Source organism: Staurois parvus, unplaced genomic scaffold (assembly GCF_062004578.1).
Source record: "Staurois parvus isolate SC_StPar_1 unplaced genomic scaffold, SC_StPar_1.0 ptg000129l, whole genome shotgun sequence".
NCBI classification, from domain to species: Eukaryota; Metazoa; Chordata; class Amphibia; order Anura; family Ranidae; genus Staurois; species Staurois parvus.
Genome location: NW_028317925.1, coordinates 3,234,761 through 3,246,258, shown reverse-complemented (window position 1 = coordinate 3,246,258; position 11,498 = coordinate 3,234,761). Strand labels below are relative to the sequence as shown.

The following is an 11,498-nucleotide window of genomic DNA, read 5'->3' as shown; positions in this document are numbered from 1 at the left end:
AAAACCCGTGGCTTTGTGTAACTAAAAGGCAGGACTGATCCACCCGCTGGCTTGTATACAATTGTTGGGCAGTTTTTAGGCATTTTGCCAAGGTACCCCTGAAGAAACCTGAAGGCATCCTGGTTGTAAAATGTGCGATTGCTTTTCATTTTCCTATGACATCTTCACTGTGCTGTGCATAGCCTAAACAAAGCTACGGGAGGGTCCCTGCAGGCTCCACCCACAACAGGCTGCCTGTAGAAACCTACAGGCGGAGGCGGAGTCCAGACCTGTCACCCTGCACAATCAGGGAGAGCAGCAGTGAGTGGTCTTTATCATAGGACGTTGGATCTGAAATACACAAAGCACACTGAGATTCAGGAATATACATTTAGGCAGTATCTATAAAGCTAGAGGATGAAGGCATCATCTTGCAGTAAAAGGCCATGCATTGCCGGAGGTATCTGGTAGCTCCATGCAGGGATGAGGCTGAGCCCTGGTCTCTCCGATGAGCACGGTGTGAGTCCTCTCCCAGGAATGGCAGTCTCTTCTCTCCGGTTCCACCTTAAGCCGTCATCTGGCAGAGGGCTGGGCTCCGCTGGGTGGGATTTCCTGTGTGATCAGGTCAGCTGTTCTGTGTATGTCTGTCTCCTTCTTCTCTCCCTCCTCCTCCCTCCATTCACTCTCCGTGGATCGTGCGGTCAGTGCCCCGTCTTCTCTCTCTCTCCCCCCCCTGGTGCCTCTCTCTCGGGATCCGACTAGTGATGTGTAACCTACAGAATGCCCAGCAGCACCGGAAAAAGGTTTAAACCGACGAAATACATCCCAGTCTCCACTGCAGCTGCCTTATTAGTGGGCTCCACCACTTTGTTTTTTGTTTTCACGTAAGTAGACCTCCTCCATTGGTCGCCTCAGCTCCGTGCGGCCGGCGGCTCCTCCGCCTGGCCGGGGCCGTGTATAGCGGGAGGGGAGGGAGGTGAGATGAGGGGAGGGAGGGCCACAGGCCTGGCTGTACGAGCTGTGCCAGGGTGCCCGGCTCCGGGGGCTTCTAATGACATTTGGCAGGCTGAGATTGTGGCTGGAAAATGGCCTTTTGTTTGTGCAGGGTATGGAAGGCCCAGTGTTTGGGGGAGGGTTTACAGGGGGGCTGCTCTATACCATAGGCATGCATGGCTTCTCAGCCTCTAACTTCATGGCAGTCAGGGCTTATTTCTGCTAGCTCATGGCTTTCTACACTCAGGTCCTCAGGGACTCCTCCACTGATTGATATCTGGACCTGACTGCCTAGGTTACGACCTACTGTACCCCCCCCCCACCACTGTAGGAAGTTTAGTCTGACTGGTGGGACCAGAACATGGCACCCCTGGATCCTTAGTCGTCTGACCAGCAGGTCTACTAGACCCTACATCACTGGTCTCCAAACTGCGGCCCCGGGGCCAGATGTGGCCCTTTGCTTGCCTTCATCCGACCCTTGAAGCATTATTCCTGACACCGACGGTGGGGCGCGATTGCTTCCCCTGACACCGACGGTGGGGCGCGATTGCTTCCCCTGACACCGACGGTGGGGCGCGATTGCTTCCCCTGACACCGACGGTGGGGCGCGATTGCTTCCCCTGACACCGACGGTGGGGCGCGATTGCTTTCTCTGAGGTTAACAATGGGGGGAGCGTGATTCCTTCCCATGACGCCAACAGCGGACGGGGGTGTGATTCTTTCCCCTGATGCCAACGATGTGGAGGCACAATTGCTGCCACTTACACCAACTATTTTTTCCCCTAATACCAAAGATCGGGCATTATTTACTCCCACTGACCCCAAGAACGGCGCATGATTGCTGCCACTTACACCAACTATTTCTCCCCCTAATACCAAAGATCGGGCATTATTTACTCCCACTAAGCACGGTCCGGCCCCCCAAACTCTGAAGGACAGTAAACTGTCCATTAGTTCCATTCTTACATCATTGCCTCTTCTCTTTGATTGATTTCCTCCTAGTTTTGGTCCTCTTCTTATTCAATATAGTATAACGTTTTTTAAGCTATTATTGTTTTTCTATTTATCGGGAACTTTTTAGTGACAGTTCTTTATTAGAAATATACACTGATCAGCCATAATATGAGCACTGACAGGTAAAGTCAATACTCATTACAATGACAATCTGAAAGTGGACATGTCCCTGAAGTTGATGGATTGAAAGCAGAAAAAAATGGGCCTGCATAAGAATTTGAACAACTTTGACAAGGGCCAAATTGTAATGGGTACGCCACTGGGTCAAAGCATCTCCAAAACTGCAGTTCTTGTGGGATATTTCTGTTCTGCAGTGGTTGGGACCTACCAAAATTTGTCCAAGGAAGGAAAACCGGTGACAGGATCATGGGCAGCCAAGGCTCATTGATGCATGTGGGGAGCAAATGTTGGCCTGTGTAGTCTACAGCTACTGTAGCTCAGATTGCTAAAAAAGTTAATGCTGGTTCAGATGCAAAGGTGTTAGAACACACACAGAGCAGAACTGTTTGTGTATGGGGTTGCGTAGTCGCAGACCGGTCAGGGAGGCCACGCAGACCGGTCAGGGAGGCCATGCTGACCCGTGTCTACAGCCAAAAGTGCTTACAATGGACATCAGCCCTGAACCATAGAGCCATGGGAGAATGTGACCTGGTCTAGTGAATTCAAGAATGGTTTGAGGAACACAAGTTTGAGGTGTTGACTTGGCCTACAAATCATCCAGATCTCAATCCAATCAAGCATCTGTGGGATGTGCTAGAAAAACAAGTCCAGTCCATGGGGGCCCCACCTTACAGGACGTAAAGGACCCACTACTGATGGCTTGGTGTCAAATATCAGCGCATACCTTCAGAGCTCTAGTGGAGTCCATGCCTTGACAGGTTATGATGGTCATAATGTTATGGCTGATTGTCGTATAAATCTAACCACACACTGTACAATCTCCTTTAGATCTACCAGCAACAATGTAATGTAAGAGCCTGCGATTTGATAGATATTGATAGATTGTATAGGTTTGTCCAAGTCCTATGATATAGTTTTGGTAAATATAAGTTCACCTTTACCAAAATACACGCAGGGCTTTATTGAATATAGCTGGAGAGTGCAACATCAGGCTCACTTCTGTATAGAAACCAATCTACTTCTAACCTCAGCTTGTTCAACTAAGCTTTGGAAATAAAACCTGGAAGCTGATTGGTTTCTTTGCAGAAGTGAGACTGATTTTGCATTCTCCAGCTTTAGTAAATAAATCCCATAGTCTCATGTGGGTATAGCAGCATAGTGTGCAGGGCTCCCTTTCTGGTTGTAGAATGTATTCCAAAACAGCATGTACGTGAAGCTACTAAACTGGCCATAGGTGTTGTGGTTTTTTTTTTTTTTTTTTTTTTTTTTTTTTTTAATGAAGTAAAAAAGTTGGCCCTGCTGAAATGGCTGCCTTTCAATCTATATGTGGCCAGCTATAAAATCCTCTGCAGCAAGTGATGGCTCCGTCCCCAACTACTGTAAGGATACAACCAGTGGGCCCAAGGGAGGGTGCACCGTCAGTATACACTGCGCATGTACAGCCCACAAGAACAAGGGGGGTGTAGAGCTCACTGGCTGCAGAGGATTTTAGGAAGTTTCTTTTAAATGCAGTTTGGACTACATTTATTCAACGGAAAGGGACCCCTGGCTGGTGGGTAGGTGTAGTTGCTCTGCTACTATACCCATATGGGACAGCATAACATACTTTTTGGCAAAGGTTAAATTACACTTTAGGTCTAAGTTCACACTTGTGCAGTGCTGGACACCGCATGTGATCCTCACAGAAATTGCACCGCATTCCTGTGCACATCACATGTGATGTCTGATCCATACATTTTTGTATGGCTCAAATCGCATCAGCACCAAAATGATGCAGGTCCCTTTTTTTCTGTACCTGATTCACATTGCATGGGTGTTCACACCCTTGCAATGTTAATTCTGGCAATCGCACTGCGTTTTGCTATCTTTCGGGGTGCCATTAGTTTAACTTTGTCACCCACAGCAGATCACACTGACACTGCGATTGCAATGCGGTGTGGGAAACACACAGGATTCACTGCGTTTCCTGCATCGCATTAGTGTGAACCAAGTCTAAATGAGATTATATAATCAGTTTGTAGTGTCTATGGGCACCCTAGTGACACTACATTGATAAGTAAAAGAACATCATAATTCTTCATCAAGTTCTGTCTGGTATAGTGTACAATCACTTGATGTCAGAAAGTACTGTACATCTGTAATTAATAATGATCTTTATATCAGGCTTGTCCAATCTATTTAGAATTTTGGATCATTTTTTTACAACATTATTGACTTTGACCCTTGGTTTGGGAGGTGTGCTCTTTTATTTCTAATTGTACCCAACTCATATCTGACCATTTAATGCTCTGCGATGCATACATGTGAAAACATATGCCATGTGTTGGGAAGAATAAAGGCTTTAAAGGATTTATTTCATTTTGATGATTAGACTAGTTTTATGGGTTCATAGGAAAGGAATGGGCAGATACAGCATTCATAGATGCATCAATGCAACGCATGCACCAAAGTAGGAATAGTTCATAGGTGGTATTATCTGTAACAACCAAGTAGAAGTCGGCTTGTCCTGGTCTAATGTCAGCAGACAAAAGTCTGGTTGGATGGTTTGGGCTGCTGTGCTTATTCTATAAAGTAAAACCATTCAGTAAGTGTATCAAGAGCACTGCAGCTGTGCAAAAATCAGTTCAATTAATTTACCTTAAAGCTGAACGCCGGGCAGAAATTTTGTTAGATGTTTTTAAAGTTGCCTCCATACCTTTAAAAAAAAAGTTCCTCTTGTTTTTATACATTGTCATGCTGGCAGTTAGAAACCCAGACTTCTTTGATACAGGAAAAGTCCTGTGGCCGCTGTGTTTGCTATCCCCTGGCCACGGGACTATATAATTCCCCAGTGTAGTCCTTTAGAAAGCGGGCACAATCACATCACCATTTGCTGTAGTGCGTGGACCTAGGACTCTGTTTCCTAGGACGCCCAGTTGGGTGGGCATCCTAGGACGCCCAGTTGGGTGGGCATCCTAGGACGCCCAGTTGGGTGGGCATCCTAGGACGCCCAGTTGGGTGGGCATCCTAGGACGCCCAGTTGGGTGGGCATCCTAGGACGCCCAGTTGGGTGGGCATCCTAGGACACCCCTGGTCTGTCCTACCTCCTATGATGTCAGTTTGACAGGACGCCAGTCTCTTGTCCTCCCATTGTGGAAGTTGTCTCAATAAGTGCCAATGAACATAAGTGGGAAGTGATATTGGTTCTTCTAAAATGTATCACTGTGCCCAGGTAGTTCTGTTTCTTCTGTTGGCAATGTTGATGTCATCAGTTTTTAAAGTGTGTGTGTGTGTGTGTGTGTATGTATGTGTGTATATGTGTATATATATATATATATATATGTACACACACACAGTACGAGCTATGAAAAAAAATACCAAAACATAATTATCTGGGAAGATTTTATACCTTTCCCAGAGTCTTGCTTTAATGTGGTCTATAAAATCCACAGCAGACACAAAACCACCTCACCAGTTCAATAAGAAGAACAGTAGAGGTGGATTTCCTGAAGCTTTTTTATTTCTATTTTCCAATCTGCTTACTTGTTTTGGGTTAGAAAATAATGAATTGCCGCCATTATTTTAGAGCGTCGGGGTCAGGGGTGGACTGAAAACTCATGGGGCCCCCAGGCAATAGGGAATCATGGGGTCCCTGTGTCCTTGCCCAAACTCAAAAAAGCCTATGAAAAAGGTACCAGGGGAATCTCATGGGGCCCCCTACTGACCCCGGGCCCTCGGGCAGTGCCCGAGTTTCCAAATGGTCAGTCCGCCCCTGGTCGGGGTTCTGGTTTCAGTTTGCATGTAAATGAGTTTGCAGTATGTGCCCCGATTCCTCCTACAATTCATCTCCATTCTGACAGGTTCATTGGTTTCCACCCAGAAAGACCATAGTGCCTCTATGACTGTAGGGCCACAAGATAGTAAGCTCCTTACAACAGAGACGGGTGTGAATGGTTCTGTGTATGCTAGAAAGGACTGCGGAATCTTGTCGGTGATCCTAAATGGATGAAATACATAAACTGTGTAGTTGCTGTGGAAAATACATCAGTTGCTCTTTTCTTAGTTTTATAAATGAGCTCCATAGTTGTTTTGATTGGTTCACTACAGGGCAAGGCAGCCATAGATGTGAGATTCCAGTAGACTGATGTGGCTGCCTGTCTTGGTTCAGGAAATAATTTCATGTTTGAGTGATCTACATCTCTAACCATTATGGGAAGTACATGCTTCTGCTTCCACTACAGAAGTCACTTGTCAGCTTGGAGTACCCAAGTTTGAAGCACTCTGCATATTAATAATACAATAAAGTAAAACTGTACTTTCTCAGTCGACATGAACTATTTTTAATCCTTGTACTGCTACCATTAGTAGATAAGGTGTATTTTATTTACTTGTTTTAAACTTTGTTACATTTCTACTGCTGCTTCCTGGTTTCTGGCCTAGGCCAAAATGATGTCATACATCCCAGGAGTCTTCATGGGTAGTTTTTTGTTATTTCATCTTTAGGGGAGAATAGGCTTTCTCTGCTAAGCACACCCTCCTGCCTGCCTGAGCTAATGACAGATGGATTCCAAGAAGTAAATTCTATGTGAATCATCTGCCTTTGCTCAAGATGACTGGGGCTAGAAATGCTGGGTGGGGGGGGGGGGGGGGTATTTTTCAAAGTAATTTTTCAACAAAACACAGCATGGAGACATGGATGGGTGAGTTTGCTTTGAATATTAAAACTTTGCGTTTCAGGTGCTCAGATTTAGTTTAGTTTTGCATTAATATTATGATTATTATTATAATTCTATACAGAATTTTGCATAGGGCCAACAGTTTGAGCAATACATAAGTATATTTGCATTCAACTGCATGTCTAACCACCCAGTTTTGTCTGTGGCCCACCATAAACATAAGATGACATCTGGTAGATCTGACTGATCAGTCGTCAATCCATAAGCATAGACATGGCAAATCAGATTAACCAACTGAGTTTGTGCAGACATGACCAACGGTGGTCTAATTTTTGGCGAACAAGTACAGTTAAGTGATGTAAATTATTCCTAAACATTCAGTCTAAAGCCCGTACACATAGGCCAAATATTGTCCGGGACAGTAGAAACCAGCTGACGTTTGGCCCGTGTGTACATCCGCCTGTCCAACAGAAACCAGCGGAATGGGCATGCTGGAAAACCGGCATCTGATCAGTGCTGGCAGCCGGGGGGGGGGGTTCGAACGGTAACAAACTGGTGTGTAACCAGCTTAAGGGTGTCTTGTACAGGTTAGGGACAACCTGATCTGGCCATTAATGTCTGGACCAGAGTACTATTTTCTTATGTCAATGAATACCTTAAAGCCAGACACTTGGTAATGGCTGAAATATGTTGGGCACCAGAGGTAATTTGGTTGTTTATACGAATCCTTTGCACACTAAAAATAAGGCTGGCCATAGACGGGCCCATTCGGCCGATAAACGAAAAATCGGTCGTTGCTGCCACCATTGCTTGCAAAAAACAGCCGGTTTTCCTGGATTTTCCAGCATGACCGATAAAAAGAAATGAGAAGGTCCGTGAAAAACGGCCGACGGCATTGCCCCACAAACGGTGTGAATATTGGCCGATTTTCATTCGGATGAAAATTTGGCCGATAAACGACCTGTCTATGGCCTGCATTAGTCTGTGACCAGATTTGGGTGGAGCTGTAGCTGTCAGATGTAGCTCTTGTCACTCATTGTCTGCTGCCTGTCACATTTCATGGCCCTACAATAATTGGTGTTTGTTTTAGCTAATTAGCTTGGCAGTGCTAAACTAGCCACATACAATAAAAGGCACTGTTTGGCCTAATCTGAAAACTCCTGGATCTGCATCCAGTCTACTTAAGGTGGTATTACACACTGAATTATTTCCACCCAGTACAACTGGTTCTGGCACTTTCAACAAAAGTAAATGTTCCAGGAGCAATTTTAACACGTGAACGTTAGGGGGAAAATTAAGTTGAAAAGTCTTCTGATTCCATACTGTCCTTGCTGAACACTTCACCATGCATAAGGATTTCTGATTGTCTGTTTTGAATGTTCAGAGAATCAGCCGTCCATTTACACAGCGCTTTACTTATAATATATTGTACATTCACATCAGTCCCTAACTGTCAAGGGGTGTACAATCTAAGGTCCCTAACTTACATTCATACATACACATACTATGGACAATTTAGACAGGATCCAGTTAACCTACCTGCATGTCTTTGGAGTGTGGGAGGAAACCAGAGTACCCGGAGGAAACCCACGCAGGCACAGGAAGAACATGCAAACTCCAGGCAGGTGGTGCTGTGGTTGGGATTCAAACCAACGACCCTAGTACTGCCAGGCGGAAGTGCTAACCACTAAGCCACTGTACCGCCCATTATATTATTATTATTACATTATATTATATATATATTATTCATCTCCCTAGACCTTTGTACATTCGTCGTGGCTATACCAATGTTATATTGTGTGATGATTTAGAGCACATACCCTGGTTTATCACATCCTTGGACCTTGAGCACGAGCACTTAGTCTTCATGCACACTGGACGTTTTTACAACTGCTGTTTTTGGCTATTGACGTTTTTGTTTTTTTTTCTACAGCCAGTAAACTTTCCACCATGTTATCCTATGTGACAATGCACACATAGACTGTAATCAATGTTTTTTGGCAGGAAACAAAACCCAGAAGTAGTGCGTTTGTTTCTATAGGAGTATTTTAGCTGTAAAAATGCTTTAACGCTGAAAAACACAGTAAATCGCGGCAAACCAGCATTTTTGGATTTTTTTTTTTTTTTTTGAAACCTCTAAAAAAAAAAAAAATGCAGCTAAATGTGAATACAAAAACCGCTGAAAACCTCATGCTTTTAACGTTACCAGCATTATTAAAACGCCCAGTGTGCATGGAGCCTTAAAGTATGCACTACACTTCGTGAAATTTGTGACAACTTTTAAGAGGTCTGTACCTCCCTGTTCCTGTTCCTCTGAATGGCTTTACTTGGTTGGCCACCAGAATCTGGAAATTACATTGAAGCCTTTACACAGAAATTTTTTTTATGCTTTTGATCTATAGAGCTGCGGTTGGATAGGATGTTCTAGATTTCACTGTATATTTTTTTGCATGAAATGTAATCCCTTACATTGGCTCTAAAAAGGGAGGAACAGTCTGTTTCTGGAGCTCTAGTCTAGTACAAAACTGCTGCAATAACCCACTGCTAATGGCAGGCATTCTAACAAGTGACAGTTGGTGCAAGTTGCTACATGAGTTTTAGGGATCACCGGGATTGTCAGCAGTTGCATATTGTTACATTGGCTGACAACTATCATGGTTTCCATGCTACAAAGCTGACATTCAGAAGCAGGTTATTCATGGCTTTTCCTGCTCACACAATAGTGCCTTTTGATATATTGCCTCTGTAGCCAAACTTCAAAGGTGTGATTTTCAGAATAGTTTAAGTAATTTTAGGCAGGCTCCACACTTTTGTGGTGTCACATGGTGCTAGGCATGTTGCTTTGCACATATTTGCATATATGGTAGCAATAACAAATACGTTACAGCGTACCACAGCACAGATACCATACATCGTAATACGCTGCATTGGCAAACATTCTGCTGGTGTTTTCTCATGCTTTGAGGTGTGCCAGCCTATTGAAAATGAATGGGATGCCTTTAAACAGCATGCCTTAATGGAGAAGTATGACCAAAGCTTGTTTGGCCCTGCTTCTCTTCTAGAGCAGAGGGGTACAGTTATTTCTGCTCTCCTGTGACCCCCGATTCAGCTGGCAGTGAGCTAAAGCCCACTGTCAGCTGATGTCACAGAGCTGGTCCAGACTCTGCAAGGATCCCTACTCAAATGTTGGGATCCACCTAGATGCCTGACCGGCAGCAGGCTCAGCCTCTCTGTGCACCACTGAGAGCCTGAGCTAGCTGCTCCCACTCTTTCCACAGTGCAATGCTCCAGTGAGCACTGGAGGGGCAGAACGGAGAGCCAGTGACTGACAGTCACAGCTCTCTGCTCAGTGAAGACTGAGAACTGAGAGATCAGCAGTCATGTGATCACTTGGTTCTTGGTCTTAGAGCCCGTAGGGGACAGCTGCAGCATTCGATCAATACTGCAGCCGTGTGTGTGTGTGTGTGTGTGTGTGTGTGTGTGTGTGTGTGTGTTTTTTTTTTTGTTTTTTTTTTTGTACAATCCTGCACTTCTTTAAAGCTGTATGCATTAACATCTGCACAAGTGATAGGGAACCTATATTCAGATTTCTCGTTCTCTATAAAATGCTTTCCACTGCCAATTATTTTAATTATTTTTTTTTTTTTGGGTGGTGGTCCATTGTCAAGTTTGGAAGCACACAACAGACCCAGACATTCCCTAGGAACAAAGTTAACTAACAGATGGTGCCTCCATTGCTCTAAACAAGATGGTTTTGTGACTAGAGGGCTTTTTTTGTAGGAGACGTTCTGAAAAGATCAAATTGTGCATGTACAGTTGACCCATTTTTGTCCATGGTTAGCTTTACACACAGGTTGGTATGTGGCCACAAACCTGCCAAGGTCAGGTAAATCTTGCAGGTGACTCTGTTACCTGTATGTTCTCATATCGAGCATTGAACACCAGGGTTCATGTACCATTTTGGGTGTTAAGCTTCACATATTTTTAACTGCAGGGTTTTATGTGCACTTGCTTGTCGCGTTTAGAGTGCCATTTAACAATGAATGGCACTGCAGGCGCAACACGTGTTTTCTGTGCCTTTCGTGAACGTGCGTTCATGAAACGCTCAGGTGTGAATGTAACCTTAGAGATTTGCGAACATGCAGGAATATATCTGCAACCTTCTCAGGGACCTTTGTCAAATGATTCCTACTGTATGTCTGCTTGACCTGATAATAGTTTGTGCTGTTCGAAAATCACATCACTAGTGAAGGCATCAACAACTGCAACTCAGACTTGTCATAGGCTTGTTTTGATACTAATGGAGTCATCTGAAAGTTACATTGTTCAGTGGACTTGCTGGCAGGAAGCAGCTTCAAGCTAAAGGCTGGAAGGTCCTAATCAACAGAAGTATACAATGAAAGGTCTGTGCACAAATCCTAAGAACACATTTATAGTTGGAATGTACATTTTGGAGCTATTGTAAGACTGACCAAAATGAGGGGTCGGCTAAATACGAACCAAGTTGAGCCAAGCCAAGTGTGCATGTGTTAATTTAAAAAAAAATAAAAAATACAACATATATATATATATATATATATATATATATAATTTATTTGTCTTATTTTTTTTTTTATGATATATATATATATATATATATATATATATATATATGTATATGATTTTCATTGTAGCCATAGGCCTTCTTTATAGTGAATATAGAATCTGTCATGGATGACTTAGATTTTATATGTGCAA

General features: G+C 44.0%; 1 protein-coding gene across 2 annotated transcripts in view; it reads left to right on the top strand.

Moving 5' to 3' along the window:
* Nucleotides 1–572: 572 nt before the first annotated feature.
* ZDHHC8 (zDHHC palmitoyltransferase 8) overlaps nt 573–11,498 on the top strand; it is a 128,561-nt gene continuing 117,635 nt past the window's right edge. The window contains exon 1 of one of the 2 annotated variants that reach the window (XM_089672454.1): nt 573–863. In XM_089672454.1, coding sequence (XP_089528580.1) covers nt 760–863 — 104 coding nt within the window. In that variant the 5' untranslated portion in view covers nt 573–759. The remainder of the gene's footprint in view (nt 864–11,498) is intronic. The other variant, XM_089672453.1, reaches the window with a different exon arrangement.